Source organism: Scylla paramamosain, chromosome 32 (assembly GCF_035594125.1).
Source record: "Scylla paramamosain isolate STU-SP2022 chromosome 32, ASM3559412v1, whole genome shotgun sequence".
Lineage (NCBI taxonomy): Eukaryota > Metazoa > Arthropoda > Malacostraca > Decapoda > Portunidae > Scylla > Scylla paramamosain.
Window position 1 is genome coordinate 2,397,741 of NC_087182.1, and position 26,828 is coordinate 2,424,568.

General features: G+C 38.8%; 1 protein-coding gene across 9 annotated transcripts; it reads right to left on the reverse strand.

Moving 5' to 3' along the window:
- Positions 1-41: 41 nt before the first annotated feature.
- On the reverse strand, positions 42-26,165 carry LOC135089029 (zinc finger protein ubi-d4 B-like). 9 transcript variants are annotated; one of them, XM_063984194.1, is made up of 12 exons: positions 25,852-26,164; positions 23,343-23,452; positions 22,970-23,106; positions 22,485-22,502; positions 20,386-20,478; positions 19,646-19,792; positions 18,515-18,614; positions 14,081-14,341; positions 10,250-10,530; positions 9,608-9,779; positions 7,072-7,184; positions 42-6,732 (listed from the first exon to the last, which is right to left on the reverse strand). In XM_063984194.1, exons 1-12 carry the CDS (start codon positions 25,893-25,895, stop codon positions 6,604-6,606), a joined length of 1,605 nt encoding a protein of 534 aa, XP_063840264.1. In that variant the 5' UTR covers positions 25,896-26,164; the 3' UTR covers positions 42-6,603. The 9 variants fall into 9 exon arrangements, with proteins under 9 accessions (XP_063840264.1, XP_063840260.1, XP_063840259.1 ...); XM_063984190.1 differs by having other exon boundaries at positions 19,646-19,810; positions 25,852-26,163; XM_063984189.1 differs by having other exon boundaries at positions 19,646-19,810; positions 20,380-20,478; positions 25,852-26,163.
- Between the last annotated feature and the right edge of the window lie 663 nt (positions 26,166-26,828).

Sequence of the window (26,828 nt, forward strand, 5' to 3'; positions counted from 1 at the left end):
CCTGTATAATTCTTTACAATCTGGGAAACAAACATTTCAAAATTACAGATGATTTTTATTATCATTACATCAACAATTATGACGCTGCACAATTTCCATGAACAAGAACTAAAATAGCCAGGAAGTAATTTTTTTCTCTCACAAGCAGAGCCTCTGAGCCTCACCCCAAAGGCTGCTCCCAAGGCCATATCTTAGGCCACTGATGGCTCAGAACCCCAGCAGCCCTTTAGGGGAGGCAGAGAGGTGGCTGGGGATCAGAAAGATTGGTTGGAACAAGGAACCAGCTGTACTATACTGCTGCTGATAAATCAACATTTGACATGTTCTAGGCTGAGTAAAAGAACAAAGGGAAAAAACTATTACTCTGTTAATGGCAACAGATGATGTAGTAATCATTTCACAGTACTTTCTACATGATATAACAAAGCAGGTCTTGAAGAAATGTTGGTATAGGTAAATGAGTATCGCTGGATTCAGGACGATTTCTTTACGTAAGGGCAAGATTGAGATAGCTGGGTGGTAACTTGCAAGAGATGGCTGGGTGATGACTTGTGAAAGATCAGTACTGTGGTGGATTGAGGCAGCAGTTCCTTACTCCAAGATGAAACATTAAAGAAAGCAATGTGTACAGGTGATAAGTTCAAGCAATGGGTCACTTGACCAACAAAAACTCTACCAACACTACTTGCTTCACTCAGATCACTACTTCATAATCTATCCTAGAGACTGACATACCTTGCAAATTTTTAAAAGCATGATTGAATTAGGTGCACATCTCTCCCTCTGCACACTAATCATAAATTTCTATTAAGCAAGATTAAAATTTCATACACTGCTTGAAAACCAAGGTAAAGAAAAATGTGCTCAAAACTTACATGTTACTGCCTTGGTTTGTACTTTTCAAATGAAATAAGAACAAATGGAGCACTATAGTGTCATTTAAGCAGGTATGTAGTGATGAGTGAGGAACAGCGTTGGTGCAGTGAGCAAGTGACCCCTGCTTTTATAACCTACACGACTGCCTGTAACAGTAACAGTTGTGGACACTGTGGCTGAGGCTTCACTTATGGATCTAACTACAATCAAAGCTTAAGAGTTATAGTGCTGTGGTGCCTGTTAATTGGTTTGCAAAAAGACATGAAAACTTGAAGATTCCAGTACACGAGCCTTGTGTCATTCAACTTGGGTGTTGAATTCACTTCTATTGCAACAATTGGGAGCCAGAAACATATTGAGAAAGACAATAAAATTTCAACATTCCTCAATAAGACAAAAGAAAAAGAAGAAATAAGGTGTATCACCCTGGGTCTGTGGAGGGTGGTGGAAAAGCATTACTGGCCAATGTGTGATGATGCTTCAATATTACATAAGCACTTGTCTTGATTACTGGAAAAATGTATATAATTATTCTTTAAAATCCATTATCAAACAAAGAGTGTTTGTAGACTGATGGCCATGAATATCAACATCTCTTTACTACTATCTGGAGTTCTCTCTCTCTTCTCATCAAGGGAGGAACAAGCCATGAGAGGCCCCACAGACCCTTGAGGGGTAACACCTTGGAAGATTCATAAAATACAACAAAAATTAACAACATGTCCTGAGCTATAGTTCTTAACAGCAGAATACATCAATAATTAATGAAGGCATATAGGATCTGAAGCCTCAACTAGAACTGTTAACCTTATCAACAATATTCATATAACACACAAATTGTAAATTGAATGAAAACATTAATGTTAATGTACTGTTCATACCTTAAATATGGAAAATTTAGAATGCTGATTATCTGCAAAATTGGAGTCCACACAGTAGCTTTAACAGTGACATCTCCAAAAATAGTAATGTTGTACTTCAATGATAAGTCCACTTGTGGTCTGGCTGGTGTGACAGCATGCCTCTCCTGTTGGTGTCAGTAAGTGCTGCACATGGATCCTGGTGGCAATGACTGCATATTCTGCTGCCTAGAACTTAAGCTGATGACAAAAACTGAAAGCAAATAGAGTCTTTCTACGATATATATACTACATAAACGTCTTCATATCAATAAACATGGAATTAAATATCATGACAAAAATACATTTTTTTGGCGTACTGTGGCCCTCCGCCATCACACAATGGAAGGGCCACAGCTCCCCCACATCACATCTGGAACATTAATGATCATTGCACAATGTAAAGCATCCAAACTAACTGGATGTCAACACTAAGACCAGACAAACAACCAGGGCACTGTGGCTGTCAAGGTTGGAGGCTACACACACCACCACAGCCTGCCTGGTCTGGTCATTAAATATCTTGTTTGGCCATTGAATACAGAACATGCCTAACAATGCACTTTCAACTTAGTAATGTAAAATCATAACAACTACAGCAAGAAGGATATATATAGCTATGATGTCTTTATAAAACCAGGCATCAGTTATATTGAACACAGAACAGAACACACCCACACTTGGCCAAACCTCCTCTCACCTTTGTAACAAAAGGGGAGTCAACTTGTACAGAAAGACTACTTTGCTGGGCTGTCTACCAAACATTATGCAGCTTCTACACAACAAAAACAGTAAAAAATTATGCTCATCTCTCCATGCCATCATACACACCAATGATCACTAAACAAAATCAATTCATTCCTGATCTGCCTTTCCCTTTCTCCCAGCAGTGTGGAGTGAGAGGAACTCTTCTGACATGAGCTGCTCACACCTATGTAGATGACTCAGTGTATTTCCCTTTCTACCTTCTGTGAAAAGCAATTTGTCACACCATCTTCTGTACTTTTCTCAAGAAACTGTAAGGCTCTTCTGGTCACTCATAAAATCCTAAATAAATAACATAAAAACTCCTCATTTATCATTCATTATCCAAGACTGACATTATTTTCTTTAGAACAAGTTAGCCGACTGGGTCCTGAATTTTGTAAGATCTCACTTTCACAAAGAATAGATTTACAAGACTAATATTACCTTATCTTTTTTTCATATTTCACTCCTGCATGCACACATACACACAGTATATATATATTAATCTCTTCAGTTTTTTTCTCTCCCCTTCATGTACAGGCACCATTACTCCTTACACCAGGTAAGATGCATCAGCAACACTCTCCAATTTTTGTCAAGCACCACATAACACCACATACATATTCACTGGCTTTATCCTCTTTCCACACTGAATCACAATTATACAGAATAACCTGACACTTATTTTCAAACTTTATGCACACTTTATGCACAGCAGCATACTTCTTGCTGCTTATCTAACACACTCCTTGTCCTTTGACTCATCAGAGTCCTTACTCATCCCATGTGTCAGCAGATATCCAACCAAGCACAATCACACCCTGCACATGAACCATTCACTTCTGGCACCATCAACAAAAAACCCAGTAATCATGCAAAAAAATCCATTCCCTGGTGAACCAAAATGACTAAGTGGCAAGAGATGCACACAAAACTGTCCTACTTGCAATGGTTGTGTTGACTGTCTGTTGGTGTCCATTCAAACTTACATAATATTGGTCTATTCTATCAACAACCTTATGAGAGCATACTGTATAGTTTGTACCTTCAACCTGCCATCCCACAGCTAAGCAGGAGGGCTGCTAGGTCATCCCTCAACTTCTTACTCTTAGGCAGCTCCAAGAACACCCATAACAGGGGTGAAGTATGGCTGATCCAAAACAACCAGGATCTACGGTTGCTTATGTACTCCAGTTTTCATCTTATGCAGCTCTGAGAACAATTCCTGTGAGGAAAATCACTCTCTCTTCTGTCTATATGTGTTTGCATGTGTGTGTGTTACTATAGTATCAGCAATATACTAGCACGTAACACATTCAATGTCACCCAATAATTAATGGTAATTCCATATATTAACGAGCACAAATTCTTTTCCATAATTTCTTTTGATAAAGTTCCTGGCTTTCAAATCACTTGGCATGCAAAGAGTTAACTTAACAGAAAAATATGACACAAAAAATAGAAGTGTCTTTATGAAGTTGTGTGCCACAACACTTCCAGGACAACAGTGCACAGTGCTGCTCATTGTTACTGTGCTGCTTTTCAAGCTCTTTACCCCAACAGCGATTAAAGCACAGGATTCACAATTTCTGCTCTACCTTTATACCATAATTAGTTTTTGGTCTACAGTGATGCACAAAGTTTCACAGCATTTCAATTAATGGGGCTGTTTCATGACATCCTATGAATATTCTAGTTAGACTTTTGCACAAAAATATCAGTTTCATTCACACAGAATGTTGTTGTCACTTTACATTTGACTATTTACCTCATCTATTCATATAATTTTCATTAATATAGCCATAACATCAGAATGGCTCTTCACCAATTGGAGGTAGAGACACATTTTTTGCTGTCCAAATCTAGGACTGATATTAAATAGTCAAATGAATTGCCAAAGTAAAAAAAAATATAAAATAAAATAAATAAAAAAATAAAAATCATTCACAAAACAAGCCATCCTCAAGCCACATCTAGAGCATGTCCATCCTCCTTGACTTTTACTTATTATTACAAAGATTAATAAATTTATATACACATTTTTTTGCACACCATACTGGTATAAACCACTTGTAACAGGGAAGTGTTGATGTACCATCACAGGACATCCATTTGACCTGTTAACCACAAAAGTTAACCACTACCTTCATCTTCCAAAATGTGAGACTTTTCTAGAAATTATGAAGAAAATATGTGCACCTTATCAGGTATTAAAAAGTATTTGGGCAAGTTTTTAGAGGCGTCCTGAATCAATTGCCTTTTTATCCACAGGCTCATTGCCCAGCTCTCACAGACTTAAGTTCCACACACTATTTGTAGAACTGACTGAATATGAAACTTGGTGCACCACAGTAATTCTTTACAAAGTAGCTATGCTTATGCTGCATATACTTTTGGAGACATAAATATTATACAGTTTCGTCACAACCCAACTTCGATAATGTCTCCAGGAATGTAAACCTTATAAAAGTTGAGGAACACCTGTAAAACATTCACGCTGGTACATTTTCTACATTACACTTCCTCCTCAGCAGCTCCACCCTCTCCACTGCAGTACAAAGGCCACTTCTAATTTCCAGTAACATTACAAACAAACAAAAATATCAAGCTAAAATGTTGAAGATACCATTATGTTTTCTTGTTAACATGACTTTAACTCTCTCACACTAAAGCATGCTGCCGCCTCCCTCCTCAGTACACCTGGTGACTGGGGAGCTTAACACCACCCCTCACCACCAGCACTTCACTTCAGCCTTTCATCATCACTACTACAATCACACACAACACTCCAGGCTTCATCATTCACATTAGAGCTTAAACTCTGGCTAATAACTCTATAATCTAATATGCCTTTGTGGATATATATGTACAATTTAAAAAATCCTAAAGCATTGGTAGTATCATTCAGAAATTCTTGCTGCATTTCTGCACCAAAAAAGCTACTGAAAACTTATGGATACACAAGGGTATTCTTGACCTAATTTCTTGTACTAACTTCACTCTCTTATCTTTGACACTACATGTATCTTCTTCAGCATCTTCATGTGCAATGTTGTTTTGAAACATGACATCATATGCCCACCCTTCCACAATATTTTTTTAAGTATTATAACTTTTGTAACTGCTTTGAAAATAAAAACAGGAAAAATATTGCTTAAAATCTGCTTGGCTCTGTCCAAAAGGAGACAAAACCAGGTGGAGAAAAAACTAAGGTCTTCCACACACTCACTAAGAGACACTCAGCATGCTGCATGGATCATCAATAAAGGTACAGCATCAGCACTCTCAAGAGACATAATCACACACTACGGTAATTCGGAGCATCTCAAAAACACGCTCGGACAAGTATATCATGAAATTGCACCAGATACCGCTGAGATTATGAGCAAATAAACAAAAAATAGGTCTCCTATCTGCAACCTGTTCAGCACAACACTACAGTTTTGTGGCAGTCACAGGGCAGGTGGCAAGTGAGCTGACTGGCTCATAAGACAGTGAAAAATGGCCATGTGAATGAAGTCAACTTTATAAATAACTTTAAAAATTGATAAAAGCTCTCACCATCTCACAAATAAATACTGCACCATAAATGACATGCAGACATAAATGTAGCTTCAAATTTTATGATCATACAGACTAACTGACTGACTACCATAGCCAATTGGTGTGCATCATCAAACACTGTGATGAGAGTGAACAGCATGTCTCCAGGCCACAGGGAGACACAGGGAAGACTGTGTTGTGGGCAGCAGCACAACACACACCCTGAAGAGGCAGTCATGCAAGACAAAACTCTCTTCTCTTACTGCTACAATTCTCATTCAGATCACTATATTGAAAGACTATGGAGTCTTGCAGGGCTGAAATTTCTTACAAAGAAATATTTAAAGTGCATGTATCTCTTATTTGTAACATTATTCATTTCCACACCATAAAATGAATTACTATCAAGCTTAAACTTTAAAACCTTAATTTTTAATAGCAAATGTCAGAACTTAACTCTAGCTAGGCCAGGTTGAGAGCAACACACTGGTCCTCCTCACGGCAATGCCTGGTGCCTGTGCCTCGGTCACCAGCAGCTTCACTTGGTGTGGAACTGCTGCAGGCAGAGGTCACAGGACCACTCACCCTCAGGCGGCTCCTGCAGGGGAGGCCGCAGGCAGTACAGGTGGTAGCCTCGGTCACAGTCATCACAGAAGAGAAGCTGATCCTGTCAAATATTGTCACTGTTACAAATTCTGCAAAAGAACTCCAATACACACATATCCCTACTATTGGGCAGTAGAGCTAACTGTAATAATGGACAACAAGTGCTTAAGACTGACAAATTATGCCAATGAAGTTCAAATTGAGACTCTGCCAGAATTCAAGTTTGATGTGTTCACTGGCAGCATGCATGATGACTTTCCATACACTGAAAGGACTTATGGGAAAGCACAGACAAAAAGCCTCTGGAAAGGTGCACAACAACAACAAAACATGACTACAAATGTCACAAACATTGCAAAGTTTGGACTAACTCTCATCAGCACAGGAGTCCCAAACTTACATCATTCTCTGAAGTGCCACAGAGGGTGCAGCATTTACACTCAATGCACTGCCATCTGTACTGCCTCACTGAGATCATCATATGAGCGGTGAACTGGAGGCAGGTTGGGTGTCCTGCGGCAAAACCTTGGTGTCAGCCCCCACACAGACACAGAGCCCAGCCTACCCCTGCCCTGCCTGGCTGTCCCCAGACATCATCCCCTCCCCTCAGCTGCATCTGCTTTGTACTGGCAGCTACGGCATCAATTAGCATCCTATTAGTGTGTGAGTTATATATATATATATATATATATATATATATATATATATATATATATATATATATATATATATATATATATATATATATATATATATATATATATATATATATATATATATATATATATATATATTGTACGGAAATCTATACTAGTCTATTCACTCTGCAAATGATGAATGACCATCACATTAACAAACTAACATAGAAGTGAAGTTTGACAGAAGGGAAGCTAAATGTTATAGTGATGGAAACGCTTAACTATGCTATGTCCTTCCATATGAAACACAGCTTAAAGATCATGTTACTTAATGTTAAGTTAGTTGAAAGCACACACACACACACACACACACACACACACACACACACACACACACACACACACATGCATGCACACACACACTCACACACACACATACATACACATAACACATGCATGCTCTTATGTACATACACACATCCACTCACTCAAATCCTTTCACACACACATTATGTCAATGAAATGTTAGTTATTGAGTTGCAACACAGGAAACCCTGAAATAATCATAAATCACTAAATCTATCACATCACAACAGAATGCTACCTACATGATCCCAAAGTGAGCCACTCTTAAACCTAAGCTCAAGACAGAGTAAAGTAAATGCTAACCCTCCTCATGTAACAGCCTGGCAGTGCAATAACATCCTTCTAGATTAAAAACCACAGTGATGTGATAATTTTCTGCTCTACCTGTATCTTCAGTATATCTACAGCTTTGGTGGGCATGCATCTTGGAAATTAAAATGCTGATAATAATGAGGGCATGTACATAGACACCTGACATCTGGGGATAGTATTAATAACACTAAATTACTATGAAACAGATCAGTATTTAATGATTTCATTTAATATATAATTCTCATAAGAAAAAAACATCAAAATATCATTTATTAAGAAGGGTGAAGTAACTAAGGAGACAAGAGATGAAGAGCACAAAAGCATAACCCAGGAACAAGAGGCAGAAAGACAGGAAATAAACAGCACAGCCAACAAAAGGGAAAGAATTCACTGGCAAAGGAAATTTTGAGGAGTAACTTACGTTGATTTGTATCATGGTGGGGGTGTGGAGAGTCAAAGGATTGAATGGTGAAGAAAAAGAATTAGAACTCTTATTGCACATTAAGATAAAAAAAAAACTGACATGGGGAAATTTTTCTTCAATGTCTCCCAAATAAAATTCTAAAGCAACAACAGCATTTTTTGACTAAGGTATAAAATCAATTAATCAATTTAAGTTGCAGACACCTGGACCAGTGCTTGCTGAGCTTAAAAAGGGGAAGAGAGACAGGTGCCAGGTGAGGCTAGGAGCAGTGGGGGATTGAAAACCAAATAACAAAGTGTGCCAGTTACACAGGGAGGCTCAGTACACTAGTTAGCACCATTGCTGCCTTAGTGTGTTTGGTTCAGCACATGAGACTTGGCTTGTTCTCTGATCATGACCAATAGCAGTTATGCATGGCAGTGTTGAGGTGTATTATGTTGTACTTGTGTTTAGGTGTATACACATGCTCAAGCACACCCTAACGTATGTCGTCCACCCCACCCCACACACACACACACACACACACACACGAATCCCCACACGTCCTCCAGCATGCACACTTGCACATATTGGCCACCTCCACACATGCCCTCAGGTATGCAGAAATGCACACCCTCACACACTTCCTGTGGTACACATCCCGCTCACACACATACACACACCTACGCACAAACATCCGCCTTTAATCTGTGGTTCTACTTTGTGTCATGGAGAGGGAGAGAACAGGTCAAGCTACAGTGCCCAAAATAGTAGTAAAAGTTAGATGAACTTTACAAACTTAGATCAAAATTCATGAAACTAAAGAAAAACAGAATTTCGAAATAATGAAAATGAGACATCTGAATGTTTGGCAACTGTGAAGAGTAAATATCGAGAGAAAATCAACAACTAAGGGAGTAAGTTCATAAAAAAAAAATAAAAAAATAAAAAAATGTTTGAGCCCCTGAGCAAACCTGGAGCTGTACTGTCTCCCCTGAGAAAAGTGAATGAAGAATGGTATCATCTACCCCAACACAGCTACTGGAAAGGGAATGGGTGGGCTGGCATGGGGAGGCCCATCAGCTAGCGTACAATGACTGACAACAACAACATCAACACTGGCTACTGGCTGTACAACACACATGGATCATGGTGTAATTAGCAACTTGCAGAATCAAGGAATACAAAAGAGGACATCCACATCCACAGACTCTCACCCGAGCGGCCACAGTCAGAGCAAGATACGAGCTCCTCCGACTCCCCAGTTTTCTTGTTGAGTGATGTGTCCCCGAGGCAGAAGTCGCAGTAAGGACTCGGCTGAGCTCGGCCCTTTTCCACTCCACTGGACTTTGGGGGGTGTGGCGGGGCCGGCACTGGAGCCACACCAAGCTGAGGTTATGTGGTGTGTTAGTGCGGGAGGCTTCATGCTTCTTGTTCCTACTTAGTTTTGTTTTGTGCATATATAGTGTGGATCTCTGGTAATGTTTTGTGGGATTCTCTTTCATTGGTGTTCTAATGTTTAGCAAGTGCTGTTTAGCTGTCTAGAATGTGCTTCTCTCTCTCTCTCTCTCTCTCTCTCTCTCTCTCTCTCTCTCTCTCTCTCTCTCTCTCTCTCTCTCTCTCCCCCTCTGTCTCTGTCTCTGTCTGTCTGTCTTTAGAGTGTTTAATATTTACAAATGCAGAACAATCTTTATGGAATGGGTTTTAGTATAGCAAACTAGAAGAAAAAACAGCACAGTACTGAAATCATATAACATGTCAGCAAGTTCGAGAGTAAGGCAATGACACATGTAATGGTAGTACATGTACACACCCTCCACCAGCTCCTCCTTGCACACACCACCACCACACACACCCACCTGCTGTTCTGGGTCATGAGGGGTCAGACCAGCAGGGCTCGACTCCCTCAGCTGTGGCTCAGGGGTTGGGGTGACCACCGGGGCAGGGGTGGAGGTCACCAGGGAGGCAGCTGACTCCACACTGGCCAGACTGGACCAGACGGTGGAGGTGGGAACCTTGCCACCCCTGGAGGCCACCGGAGAGCTGTTGCCCCCCAGCACAGGCACCCCTGCCCCAACTAGGCCGCCCCCACTGGACCGTCTACTGCTGGCGGTGCTAGTAGTGCCGGACCCACCCTGGCCTGCAACACACAGCTGCCTCACTACCTGACGCTACATGGCGTCATGAGAGTTATGCTGACCTGAGTCATGAGTGCATGCTGTGAGTGTCTTCAGTGACTGATGTGACTGTTGTGGCTGTCTGTCAGTGTGCAGCAGTAACTAAGGTGACTGTTTCACTGGTAGTAGCAGTACAGGTGAGTTGCAATTTACAAACACTCGACTTGCATATTTTTCAAGTCACAAATAAATCAAATTAAACATTTGTCTTGATTTATGAATGCAAAATAAAAATGTGTTGATAATAACATCAATAGAAGTAACTTTAAAAATAAAAAGTGCATTAAACTGCAAAAAAGAAAATCTACACCTGATAAAGATCCATGAATACTAAATTTACAAACACTTTTTAAAGGAACATGACTCATTTGTAAATGGCAATTCACCTGTAGCTTACTGATAAATACTACATTAGAGAATACAAATAAAATCAACAAACACATCTTAACCTAAACAACAAAAAGCATATTTCAAATATACATATACATAAAAAGTTAGTTATTAAATAATATAACACTAAAACATACTGTATGTATCTCTTATAAATTATAATTACAATTTATTCCTCAAACTTAAAGCAGGAAGATTACAGCAACAAACAGACATAATTGCAGATAAGCAGTCAGCCACAATAAAATTATGTTAAAGAAGCAGTAACCAAAAAGTTGAGTGAGGTCTGTGTTTGTTCATCTCATTGGAGTCAAATGATAAATATTTTTGCACACTCCCAAAACTTTATGATCAGATATCTCACTTCAGGTTCAAATACAAATCTTTTTTTTTTTTTTTCTTTACACAAAATCCACCACATTTGACAACATATAAGATGCATTTTTAAGACAAATTATAAAACATCATCTGGCATCCAATATTCACACATTAATATATTTTTCAATACAAAGAAGTGTGCAAAACAGGAATGCATCTTACATGCTGACAAATATGGTAATTATTGATAAATATTTTTACAAACTGACACTCTTATTATAAATAAGATATGTTTAGTTTCTTTGTTTCTATTACTCTACAGAATTTTCTTAATTTTTCAAAGGATGTGGATGATAAAGTGCATAAGGTGTGTGTGTGTGTGTGTGTGTGTGTGTGTGTGTGTGTGTGTGTGTGTGTGTGTGTGTGTGTGTGTGTGTGTGTGTGTGTGTGTGTGTGTGTGAGTATACAAAGATGAATCATGCAGGTGCCAAATGATAATCAAACAAGTGAAGTCTACAGACATAAGACATAAAAAAAATAAATAAATGAATAAAAAAAATGCAGCAGGAGTGGGTTGAGCAGGAGTATTTCACTGTGAGGAAAGCACAGCAGTTAGGCAGCATCAAGTTAGGCTTGTCAGCAGAAAAAATTCAAGCACCACATGACAAATTGTACCATCACAAACCCTCAAGTCCCTCCAACACAAAGACTGACGCTACACAAACATTTCAGAAGGACTGTCTACGTAACACAGCTTTCACACGCACCACCTGGATTAAGATGTGTGAGCTGAATAACAATGGCCATACTCTCTCAACATTGGTAGCCGTGAAACCAAATAACAGTCACTCTCTCAAAATAAAGAAATGCATGTATAAAACTATAAAACGTAACTTGAAGCTAAACAACAGCAAGCTCTCTCTACCTGGAAAGATTTATACCTATGAATGAAATATGTGCAATTAAATCTTACCTTGAACCCAAATAACAAGTCAAATGCCCTCAAATTGAAAAGAAATATATTTATGAAATCTCAGCCTAACTTGCATTTTAACATTAAAAAGTGCCACTCTTCCAACATTTGATTTCTATTACATACCAGGAGTTCTTAAAGCATCATACAAGATGGTTATTTTGAAACAAGGCTGATAGGCTGATGCTGGATATGTAATTGCTGATCAAAGCTAATCAGAGTTAATGATGCTTCACTGTCTTTCATAATGTCTGTAAACTCTTGGTGTGTCATATTCCTGTCTCTCACATGCACATATCTAACACCTGCTGTCCATCCTGTCTTTCCTACCAAACAAACACTGTATCCATTTCCTCATGTTTCTCATCTCTGGCTCCAGGATGCACTGTAACCTGCTCTACATTGTCCCCACAACAGTATGGCACCAAAAAAAGTGTTCATTACAAAAGGCCTTCAATATATTACACATGTTTTTGTTTTTTTATGTAACTTATGTGTATATATATATATATATATATATATATATATATATATATATATATATATATATATATATATATATATATATATATATATATATATATATATATATATATATATATATATATATATATATATATATATATTTAAACATCATCCTTTTCAGAGGCAAAATATATATTTTTATGGGTCAGCCTACATCAGCGAGCCTTATGATAAAATAATTCATCAATGAATTCTTTAATCATCTAAATTCTACTTAGGACCTAAATTTGTCTTCTAGATCTACTCACTGACACTCTACCTTCCACTTTATAATATTTGACACACTTAACTTAGCCACTCTCCTCTCCCCTCACATAACCAAACCAGTCCAATCTGAGCATGCTACTTGTTTCACTAATGCTCTCAATTCCACAATTCTGAGACAACATAATCTTTTAACCTAAATTAATATGAAATTATCAGAAGAAAGAACTCAATCAATCACTGAAATTTGAAACATTTGATAACAATAATGAACATGTTTTCTGCTCCAGGAGTCATTTCTAGCAGCTTCCTCCCAACCTTCATCCTCATCTCAAAACAAAGGTCCTAAGCTGTTTACTTGCCTTATCTTTTCCTTTTCAGACTCATACATTTCTTAAGGAGAAAATTAAACTAAATGAATACTTAAAGGTGTGGCAGTCTAATCACATAACAAAATAATCTGAAAGAAAACTCAGGAAATGTTTCTCAATATGTGACATTTAACAAAGCAAATTAACAAAATTTAGAAACACATAAAAAAGTAAGTTCAACAAAATAATGATTCAATTCAAACAAGTAAAACATAATATTTGTTAGCATACATCAACATAACATAAACCTCAACCTAAACTTTCAGTCAGATCTCTCAACACATTAACAACTGCTTACTGTTTTGATCCAGTGTGCTGAAAAAAAAATCACCACACTTTACTCATTCGCACAGAACGGACACATTCCTCACTGCCAGCAAGGCAGCATTGTGAGGTGCTGCAGGACAGAACACCTGCATGAGGGGTGAGTAGCAGCAGAGGTGGGCGAGTACTAACTACAAAGCTTTTTATAAGGAGAGCTTTCACAGCACAACAAAACAAAGCTGAGTACCTGCTCCAGCAGCCCCCAGCTTAGGCCACATCCAAGAGGCAGACCCAGCATGAAACACACCACTCTTACAGCCTCTGCTTCTCAACAGCTACATTTAGCTATTTGTCTGCTGAATGACAAGGTAATTAAATAATCTACCTCTGGGACATAGCAAGCATTAAGGCTGGGGGCAAGTGGCAGCAAGCACAGACAGGGCCAAAGACAAGGGGGAGGGGGCATACCCGTGGGTGAGGCGTCTTGACCGGCCGACAGGTAGCCAAGGTAACTGTCCTGAAATTCTGCCAGGCCAGCCAGGGCATCAGACTGGAAGGCCTGGGGCTGGTAGCTGGCTGGATCAGCCCTGGGATGGGCACTTGGAGTGTTGTTGTTGCTGTTGCCGCCCCCCCGGGAACGCCCGCCCCCGGAGTTAGCCCTGCCCCCTTTGTGTGTGTGCGAGAGATGGTAGGACAAGCCCTGCCTCGTCTTGTACCGAGCGCCACACACTGTAAGTCAAAACCAACAACATTCCAGCAGCCACCATGCTGCAGCCTTGGTTTGTTGGCCACTGAAATATAGTAGTGTGGTTCCCCTCCTGGCCAACAGTGAGCCTCTGGCCAGTGCACAATTACTGGCCCTCACATGGAAATATTTTGTTCTATCAACTGAAAGCAATCATTGTATTCTCACAGCTATTAAGTTTAAGTAATTGTCACTCATGTACCACCATCATCAAAACTCTTTCTTTCAAAACAAAAAAAAAAGCACATTATTACTTTATAACTTATCACAATAATTCTAAAGAAAACTGGAACCACTCAGTTATCTAAGTATTATGTAATTAATGTTCAGCTTTTCTTACATAGTGAGGCTGCTTTATAAATGTTCATTGTACCCCCAACAGAAGGAAATAGAGGTGAGAATGTCCTCCCTCTTCAATGATACTGGATGTCCAAGAAGAAAGTTTCCCTATGAACAAAGGGATTTTGGATCTGTAAGTCATTACACATCATCATACACAATCTTTATATAAATAGGAATAACAAGGAAGCAGAAGCATCAACAAATATCTGGTACATGACAGGCCAGGTGGAGGAAAAGACCAGACCCTGACCCTGGTTATGGCTTCTGTGCTCTGAGAGAAAGCATTTGACATCCAAACTCTTGAAAAGAAAGCTTATATTTCTAAATGCATGGATATGCATATTCTATGAAAATGAAGCCAATTTATATAGCAAACAGAAGTAATTTAGCCTCTTATTTTGGGAGGTAAATCAATTATCATCCTGTTAGAGGCAGGTGATATACTTTGCTCTACATAAGGGAAAGACACAAGTCATTCACAGTGTTCCCATCAGTAGTAATCATGAGACTGTGATGCAGACTAAAAGGGAAACTACTCACTGAAAAGTAAGCAATGTGAAAATAAGAGATCTGGGGAGGAAGTCAAGGGCATTATCAGTGCACCAACTACAGAGGGGAAGACAGGCTGCAGCAAACCAACTGTAGCACTATGGTAGCTTGTTGCATCAGTATTATCTTGTGTGTGGTGTCTGGACTCAGTGTGCCAGGATGAGCTCAGCTTGCAGTGACTCTTGCAGTGAACGGCAAGTACTTTTGTATGAATTATTTTTTGTACTCAACTCACTAATTTCAAACTCAAATGGTATTGGGGGAAACTGAACTGTCCTTCCAATACTCTCTATACTTTGCTACAATATTCCCCATAAACCCAGGAATATTCTTTCTTGTCAGTCATCTCTTACTTTTTCCCACCACACCATATAATTAATCCAGAACTCAACATTATAGTCCTGCATGTCTAGAAAGAGGCATAACATACAGAATCAACATTATAGTCCTGCATGTCTAGAAAGAGGCATAACTTATACTCTACATTAACCTAGATCATTTATAGTTTACTACACATTCCTGTTCCAGTCTCACACACTTTTATTCTATGTCAGATGATAATCTTCTCTATAACCACAAACTTCCTAATCTCACAGACTCCACTTTTATATGTCTTTCCATTACCTATAAACTCTTTTTTCATCTAACCCTCCCTCTGGCAATCACTTCATTTCATCTTACACTCCCTCTGGCTACATCTCCTATATCTTTGTAGTATTCCAATCACTATCTTCAACACCATCATTCACTCTGGAATATGAAAGTTACTCCTAATATCTCCACCATAAAAGCAGATACAAAACGCATCCCTTTTTATGACCATGCTGCATGTGGTACAAGATTTAGTGAACCTGATGAGAAATGAACATCCTGAAAGATACCACAGGTGTACAAACTCTTATCTTCCCCTGCCCTTGCCACATGTGCTTTACAAACAAGTAAAATATAATCAATGCTATCAAAAACCCATGGAAAAATAGAACATGAATGTCATTCTAAACTACCTAGTAATATGAGAAAAAAGAAAGTGGTTATCATATTTGCCAGTTTATAAAATGCATTTTTGCAAAAAAAATTATAAAGTGCTTCTTGCACTCTTAATCAAAATTTTAATTTTCTAAAAAAAACATGGGTGTCTCCTAAACACTAATAAACATATTATGTATACGATTATCGTGTACTTTTGAGAACAGAGGACCACATACAAAATCATTATGAACACACACACACACACACACACACACACACACGCACACACACTAATACACATACTATATGAGCTCTAAGTCTTCCTCAGAAAGGTAAAGCCGAAGATCACCAGTCTAACATTTGGTCCTCAAGAATGTGGTGAAATTATATGCAGACTAATGGTAGCAACAAGAATCTCTGTGCTCATGTCATGAACTACTGGCAGCACACACTGGCTTGCACTCCCCTGCTCACAGATGCTCAAGCCTCCTACACGAGAAGTGCAATCTGACAAATCAGAGACAACCCTCACGTTGATTCCAAATGTAACAAACATAACGAGAATGGACAGAACCTCAACACAAGCTCCACATGAAGTCAAAACACATCAGTATCACTGGATCCCTCCTTTCTCAAAATACTGGACCAAATGTCTAAAACGACGACATCAATTCCAGGATTTTCATCAACAACTGTTTGTTTTTCACTTCAAGCTTTTAAACAAAAACAATAAAGATGGTAAAAACATACCCTAGGTTATATTTGATTTAATGAACTCCCCACATTAAGTGCCATGCTTCCCCTCATAAGTCTATGACTGAACTGAACTGCTTGCAAATTGTCTGTAGGATGAGAACGACAAAAAGTGAAAGTAATGGAAGTGTGTACAAAGCATTGGTAAGGTAAAGGAGGAAGAACAACTGATTGATCTGAAGAGTTGCAACAATGAGAAAGTGAGAAAGAGCAACAGAAACAGAAATGGAAGTGACTGAAGAGTGTACATGAGTATGCTAGATGAAGTGAGTGGAAGAGTAATAGTATGACTGCTTAGGTATTTAATAGGAAAGGAACAAAGAAAGGATCAGAAGATACAGGAAGGGGAATGGAAAGAAAGGAATAAATGATGATTTCTGCTGCAATTACGATCAACCATCAAATATGGATTAAATCAGACAGTAACAAACCAGAGCCTCTGCATCTGTGAACTCACCAATGACAAACTTCAACTACCTATGTGTGAAGTAGAAAAACCAGCTAGTATTTTCCATCAACTTCGGAAAAAGCACAAGTTCTTCACATATGAAGTGCATGCATATGCTGTGTGGTATAGCTATAAGACTGAATTTGATATCTGTATTTTTAAATCATGTGTGCATATGAATATGCTCACAAAAATGTAATACAGGTCTTGGTGATGACAGCACAAAGCCCCTTGGCACACTGGCACAGCTGACACGCACACACACACACACACACACACACACACACACACACACACACACACACACAGATCACTGGTTGTCCCTGCTGAGCAGACAGCACCATCAACTGCTTGGTTCCTTGCCAATAGAAACAGTCTGACAAGTTTCTGGCTGCACCTCATACCTGAGTGCATATCATAAGAGATGACTGAAAAGGACAAGTGAGATAACTGGGAACCCTTTTGCCTGATCTTATGATCAGGCAAAGGCAAGACAAGGATTAGACAGATCACTGGTCTTGGCTAATTCTCTGATACACTGGATACCAGCCTAGCATATATGTAGATAGATAAGGAAATAAAAGAGAGATAAAAAAAGACAAAAAACTCTATGATGCTGAGAAGGACACTGAATCCATCTGTGTATTGTACATAATGTTTTGCTCTAATCACTATGAAGTATCTACACCTATTCAATTTGGTGCACAGGGTGTACACACTATTCACAGTTTTCACTTCTATGTAAGACATTACTTAACCACACAGTCACCAATGCAGGGGCTCTAGTATACTACTTTGTCATCTTTCATTTTTAGCAATCAGATAAAATTCTGGAGTATTAAAGTTTACATTATTACATGCAGAGGTAAGGGGAACAACATGTCCTGGGATAAACAACAACAAGGCATAATTCAGCACACACGAGATGCACATCATGTGGCAGACACACCGCAGCCGGCAAGGGGCTCGGGTTCAAAGGGAAGGAAATGGAACTGGGACCCCACGAGGGCATGACAAACCCAAAATTTTAGTCGAAGAGTTTGGACGTCAAAGGTCTTCCCCTCAGCAAGGCACAACAACAAGACATGGCACTTACGCTGGCACTCGTAGGGCTTCCCTGGTGTCTCTTCCTCCCCCTCTGCTGTCACCTTAGGCTGAGTGTCCTTCTTGCGGCCTCGTCCTCGCCCACTTGGAGTCTGAATGAAAGGATGGGAATGCCTGTCAACTTCTTTTTTCCACAGAAGGTAATGTTCAAGGTCAAATGTGAGGAAATATTTCTGAAGGCAACTGTGTGTGTGTGTGTGTGTGTGTGTGTGTGTGTGTGTGTGTGTGTGTGTGTGTGTGTGTGTGTGTGTGTGTGTGTGTGTGTGTGTGTGTGTGTGTGTGTGTGTGTGTGTGTGTGTGTGTGTGTGTGTGCGTGTGTGCGTGTGTGTGTGCATGTGTGTGTGTGTGTGTGTGTGTGTGTGTGTGTGTGTGTGTGTGTGTTTATGCCTTATCTCAGCTATCCTCTTCACTGGAGATGCCAAACTGGTATATTGATAGTTTGTTGACAGAGGTGATATTCATTATAAATTAGTAAAGGTGCAGAAACAACAAAACAACTGCAACATTGTTACTCTAATGAAATCACTCTAAATAAGTTAATCTGACAATGTTTTCAATGGGCAGAGATAAATAACTGACAAATGCTATCAGAAAAAATTAACTAAAATAAAATTTCAGTTATCATACAATAAGAGCAATGGTATCTTGGTGTGAAGGAATGACTGTTAAGAGATGATTGTCACTATATGAAATCAATGGGGGGAGCAGTAAAGAGTAGAGGTGAGAGAAAATCTCCTGATAAAAACAAGATAATCAGCTTTTAATTTGCCTAACTTCTTGCATAACTCTAGACATTGCCCAGGATAGGGAGGGAGATTGTAAGCTTCATCTCAAGAATCAGCAACATGTGAAACAACGAATCTTGATTTACAAATGATTTAAAAGTTCTTAAATAAGAAAAGACAGAATCGTGATCAATCACGGTCTTTTCTTTCCATTTAAGAAAATTACATTGCTTTTAGGTAAATTCTTTAAAGTTTTATTAATGAATATGAACTCTACATTCATAACTCAATACAAAGGTCACAATAAGTTTATCTATAGCTTCAAGAATCAATAGACTGTGATTCACCACTATCAGAAAAGCAAGGAACAGTAATGGCAATGAGACACAGCACAATACCTTCACTTTAACAGGCTTGGGCAGCTTTGGGGGCTTTTTCCTCTTTCTGGTGGGGACAGCACGAGTGGAGTATGTGTCATCATCATCATCATCAGGTTCTTCATCCTCCTCCTCCAGAAATGCTGACTCGTCAAAGTAGTACTGCTCCTGAGGTAAGCAGAGGTGCTGCTCAGATGCCACCAAAGACAAGAAGAGGCAGTGGTAGGTTACCCAAGAAGACATGGATGTTGTCCCACCCTGTTCCCCACACTGAACATGCTCGGCAATGTCCACACTTGGGGAACAAAGCAATTAGAGACATAAAGGTTGCCTTGTAAAATAGACCACTGCCCACTACATAAAAGAAAGGACAACACAATCTATATAAAAGAAATATTAATTTCTAGAAAAAGAAATTAGATAGCTTTGTCTATCACTGTAAATACAAGTATTTTCTGTCATCTTAACAAACTTCTTACACAAAATATGAAGCCATAAAAAAATTTTGATATGCACTGATTAAAACAAGGAATGACAGCACAATTTTTAGCCATAGCAATCCCCTTCATCAACTATGTGGATCCCAAGAATGAAAAACAAATGCATACATTACTCATACAAGCCATTACATCACAGCACCTTATGTACAACCAGCTTTCACATACAACACAAAATCACACTGTTCATACTTCTAGAGGAAAATTAATCAATAAAAATGCTATCTCAGTGTGAGCATGCGTACACTCTTGTCTCACCTTCACCTCATAAGCAAAGTTGTTCTCCTCAGTGGTGACAGCTGCTGGGTTCTCAACAGTCACGATGGTGTGCTCATCCCCCTCAGGCTCCTTGATGGCCTGCAAAGTACAGACACACACTTACCCTAATGGACAATGCCTGACACACACACATACACACACAAGCACACATTCATATGCCTTCACACTATAAGATCCAAACACACACATAAACTCACACACACACACACACACACACACACACACACACACACACACACACACACACACACACACACACACTGTGACATACCAACCATTCTTATTACAGTGCATTCAGTTGGGGAAAAAAAGAAGAAAAAAGAAAAAAGTTAAGCCTCTAGATACATACATACACACACTACATTCAACAACAACAAATCTAAAGTACATGTTACATTATTTATGCATTACAATACTGCATGATAATACTTCATACTGTTCACTTTCCTTATAAATGAAACATCAATAACAGTAATATGACAGTAATCATACAAACATTAACACAGCATTTCTTGCAATAAGGATAAGTAATTGATAAATATGTTACAATTTCACATCTACTTAATCATTACACGTATAACCACGTCAAATAAGATCCATTACAAAATCTCTTGACTCTCTTCAAGCCATATGTATTGCCAACAGCCTTCCCTGCTGTAGGACTGTATACACACAGGAGGGCAGAACTGCTAGCCTTTCACTCCTGCCAGGTTGCAAGATCTTCTGCTCACTTCTCAAATCTACTCTCCGCTAGACAAACATGATCTCCCTGTGTCTCTCTAACTTATGTATGGATGGTAAAGTGTAAGAGAAGAAAGCCAAGACTGAAGTGGAAATATGTGTTAGTGGTGAAATTTGGATGATGAAGATGTCTATTATGCAGATTTAGATTGCAGGAAAAGTGACTAATAAAAGCTATAATATGTGTTTCAAGGTATACACAAAAGGTTGAAGTTATAATTCAATGAAAGCAAAAGTAGGATGATGATTTTCCAAAGAAGTAAAAAGGGAAGCAGCTAATTCTGATGTTAATATAGAGTTAGAGTTGATTTAAACACATGAAAAGTTCTTTGCTGGACAAATATAATGTAGGAAAAAGCATATCTGTTGTTATGGCATGTGTTCCCTCTCTATGGATACCACAATACAATACCAATAAAAAATTAAAAACTGGTTCAGACAAAATCATTGTTTTGAAAGGCAGATTCCACATTTACAAGGCTCAGCTTTTACTGTACTGGTGTATGCTACTTGTCTGTAAGTTTCTTTGTTTTCTTTGCCCTTCCTCAGAATCTCATCCCATGCAAACAACTGTAAACAAATCTGTAAATTAATGAATTAATCAAGAAGACATATTCTCACAATACCCAATCATAAGCATGGAATACCAAAAAAAGCAGCAGATAAACCTCAACAAAGGTCAAAGTAAATAAGGACTACATAACATTGGCACAAACTAGTATAACAAAAGAATATGTACGGTAAATAAACAATTGCAACTTTGCTACAACGGCATGAAGAACAGAATAATGCACGTTCAAGGAAACGACAAAATGAGACAGGTGTCTGAAGAGGCCATTCTGATCTGTCTGTCCTTCTCTCTTTCCCATGGGCTCATTTGCCTCACTACCATCATGCAGGCAGCACCACACCCCAAGGGAGCATGCCACTCAAGACAAGGCTTTTTAAATGTAATGTTGTATATAGAAAATCAACATTATAACACTGATTGTGCATTTCAATCCAAATGCTCTAGATAATTTTCCCATATGCTTGATCTAAGGTAGACTGAGAGGGAACAAATATGTGCAAACACACCTCATGGAAAAGATATGTTTGCAGAATGAGACATGTGTCAAAAGCCTTCACTCAAGGGGCAAGCATACATACCACAACACACTCCAACTGCCTCAGGCTAGAACACAATACTGATGTCTAAGAGTCACCACAGCACTCAAGCCCTAGATTCAATCTTCTTGCCATGAGGTAAACTCACACAATTTACCATATATGTACTGTACGCAATTCCATGCAGTATGGGATGATCCACATGCCTGTAACATTTAATGATAAACTACAAGTACCTTTTTCAAGAGCCAGTGCTGGTGGTTAGAAGAAATAAAGACTGGATTGTTTTAATATGTTACTACAGATTATCTAGCGTAGCTGCTCTGTGTGAGAGCAGCGACATCTATTGACGTGGGTATCTTTTAACCTCTAAACATTTCAGGATAAAGCATGATGAGTGAATTCTATGGTGATCACTGCTGTATCAAGGTATCTAACATCTAAAGACCGTATCATGGTGATGTTTTACAAAGGACTAACAGCAAGGTAATTATAATTCACAAGTGGGATCCACACACCTTTAGAAAAGTGTTACGATGCCAAAAGTTCCATATCATCTTGATATATGGTACAGATGTATGTTTTATGATCAATACAGATGCAAACAATATATATTTATATGTAGATATTGCAGGCATGACTTCCTGTAAACACACATGATCAATTCCATAAAATTAGTAAAGGATTGCAATTTTGGACTGTACTACTGAGATCAACAAACCTGGTGGGCGAGCGCCATGTAAGACCGTTTCCGACAGCACCAGCGCTGGGACGGGTACACATAGAGCTGGCCCTCGGTGGTGCCCGGCATGCGGTGCCGGGCACTCATGTACAGCTTGCATGGATTTTGGGCTATTCCTGCCAAGCAAAAACAAGAAAAGTGCAAAAAAACTTATGAGAGCCAAGATTATTTTGATTTAATGCCTAGATTCAGAAACATCTAGCTGCACTCTCTATTTCTCCACAAAAGTAACGTCCACATAATTATCTTTTGGTAAAGTAATCTTTGTATTACATTTCAAGGAAACATGCACTTCACTGAAACTTTCATCTGCGTGTGCTCTTTTAGAGTGTGTATGTAAGACAGCACGCACCTGTCTGTGAATCAAGAAATGGGAGGCGGGTCTTGCGTTCCCTCATGAGCCGAACATTGTAGTTGGCACTGTTGATCATCAGGGAGCGGTACTGCACATCTTGCAGGAAGCTGTAACACAAAAATACCATGAATTCTTTTACAAAGTATCGCAATATTTGGATTGGGATGCAATTCTCATTAGTTTTCCAAAAAAATCTTCCCACTATTGTCCACTTTCCTCCTTTAAAATCACACATGCAGCACATCTCTGGTTTGTTTCCAAGTGGGAGATAACCTATGAAAGGATTATCTGTGATAATTTTCCCAAAATCAGGTCAGCAGCTACCACAGCCACCGACGCTTCCCCCACCCCCCACATACCCCAAACACAGTCTTAACCACCAAAGCTGCCTCAAGCCACTTGACCCCTATCTGCTGGGGTGACACTTGCCATCTCCCCCTGGAGGCCACTGGAAGCAGACATCACAGCATCCAAGCACCTTTCTCCACCCACCACCATTCGCCAACCCATAGCTAAGCACTCCTGGGTTCCCTTGTCTCCTGTTAGGTTAGAACAAGCATTGTTCCCCCTCTCCTGGTCACCATCCAAAGCAGAGGAGAGTTAGGTAGTCACTCCTCCTCAGCCTGGTGGCTTAAAGCTTCTTAACTGACAAGTTTTATTGTTTTTTGTACTTTTTGAACATTTATTGCAAAGTAAACAACTGAAATCATCACTCCTTTTTCTCATCACCTACTCCCTTGACAGAGAAACTCCTGACTTGGTTGTCTGATTGTTTGTTTGTTACAGTCACTGGTCATTATCTACTTATCATTTGGCGATTCCTAAAATGTGACTGTGTAAGCTGGCACAATAAGATGATGTACCTTAAGGATTCTTTAAATTCTTACTGTTGGTGCTTGATTCTTTACTTATGGAGAGGCAAGACAAAGGCCAAGCTCTATGTGTCTATTTACATACACACAAATATATATATATATATATATATATATATATATATATATATATATATATATATATATATATATATATATATATATATATATATATATATATATATATATATATATATATATATATATATATATATATATATATATATATATATATCCTGAAACAAAGGAAATATTTTGACAGCCAGAAAAATATGACTGAGGATGATCCACAACTTCCACTCTGCACTACTCAAGCTGTTGGAAGGAAGATGGGAGACAGAGTGGAAGGAGCTAATAAAAGGGGAATTTCTGAACAAGAACAGCAGTTGGGACAGTGCCAGAGTCACCATGGCATCATAGAATAGAATAGAAGGAAAACTTTGTAGGCTTTATGAAACAAGAAAGCTTTGAAGCTGATAAGCTGGCCACCAATGATAATCCCAGAGGCCACATCCTCTGTTTTTACTGGCCAAAAAAAGAAAGCTTATAAAACACTGTGAAAACAAAGTGTATGGCTTGATGCACCAATAATTCAAGTTATTATAAGATAGATAATGAATAAATATCAACATCAGTATTACTTAAGCAAAATCAATTATTTATGTGTAGAGTGCAAAAATATGTTAGCATATATTAATCATATTTCTAAGTCTCTATTAGCTATACTCATCCATCTGTAATTTTCTAAAGCAACATAAAATAAAAAAGATAAGAGTAATAGAAAAAAATTGAGGATTTATCACACATAGAGGTACACAACTTTGCCAAACTCCATAAAAAATGTAAACCTGCAATTGTAAACTGGCTTTGATTACTGGTTTCTGTTTACTGTACTCATACACTTAATGCAATAACAATACCAAAGTACAAAGCATACAGATAAAAGGAGAGGGTTGATTGAATTAAAACAACCACACCTCAAAACAAAGCTCCCTGGAAAATATGAATAACCAAGTAAATGAAAAAAATTAGTTAAGCATCTATCAACTAAACTCCTAAATAAATGATAGATAAAAAATAAATAAAAGAAGAAATACAAAACATTAGACATATAAGAGCAACATATATAACCAGATTCACCCTAAACAAAGTCCCTTACCATATGAACACCCTCATGGACTATGCTCATTACAGTTACAAGCTTCCATCAAGTACACCTGAAATTTAAACCAATACTAAAAGATAAAAGTCAAACCACAACAGATAAAGGAAAGTGATTGCTTAGATACAAAGAACCATCCCAAACAAAGCCTTTCACCTCACAAATCAAGCCTAGACTAACAAAACCACACAGGAGGGAAGCAGGATTGAGACTGTATCATTTATCTAACCCTCCGGACACGAAACTATGAATAAAGGACCCTAGTACTTTGTTCCGGTAAGGTTCCATGCATCATATAGAGGTCCTATGTTTCTATGGGGGCATGGAGGGCTCCCCTGACCACGCCCCCTGCCCGCTATGCCCTGCTGGGTCTGATGTGAGGTCAAGGGGAGGGGCAGCAGGTCAGGGAGGCAAGCAGGGGCAGGCCAAGTGTCACGATCAGCTGTCTTTCCTCAGCCATTCCTTCACCCACCTGCTTATTTTCTCCAGATTGGACTGCACTAGTGTGTCTGCCATCTCCTCGGTGGTCCAGGGAGCCTCTAGAGGGCGAGAGGACGTGGGAAATCAGGGAGATAGGTGTCAAATTCCGGCGTCCATCAGTAATTAGTTGTATAGTGGCCGCCTTCGACCCATTTGTTTACTGGTGCCGCTGCGTCCAGGGCTGCGTGCCGTGACCGCCGCGACTCCCATGCAACTATTTAGTCCTTTCTGCCTCTTTCCTCGCCTCCCACTCTTATTTTTCAGTCTTATTCCATGTAATTGTGGGTAGAGTTTACTTCTTCGATTTTGTTTTTTTATCTCATGCCTCCTTAGTCCTGCGTTTTTGTTTACCCCATGATTCCTGATTCCTTCTCCCCCCATTTTTTGTCTGTTTTGTCACCTCACAGTCTTATTTTTGTGTCTTGTTCTGTCTACTTAAGGTCATGGTTTACTTATTTGATTAGGTTTTTTTGTAACATGCCTTTCTCCCCCTGCGTTTTTGTTTATCATGTGACTCCTTCCCCCATCTTTTTTTTTCCACCTTTTTTTTTTTTTTTATCTTGGAAGCTCTTTTCTTTTAAAATTCAGTTTACATAGCTGAATTCATATATAACATCTATTTTGTTTTTTGTTCTATGGCCCCAGCACTCTTCTGCTTTTGTTTTGTGTCTTCTCCCTATTTTTTTTTAATTTTTTTTTTTTTGGGGGGGGCTCCATTCAACTTACTTTTTTTTTACATTATTCTGTCAGGTGACTGATGTAATGATTCAATGTGCATTTAAACTTATTTTCTTTTCTTTTTTTTTTTTGACCCATATGGATCCATCCTTTCTCCTTCATACCATAACTCCTTTCTCCAATAGTTGTCCCTTTACCTTCCCTGACTCCTCCACATTCATAATTTTTTTCACGTTATTCTATATAATGAAACTCATGACTCATTTCTTCTTTGCTCTGACATTTGAAACT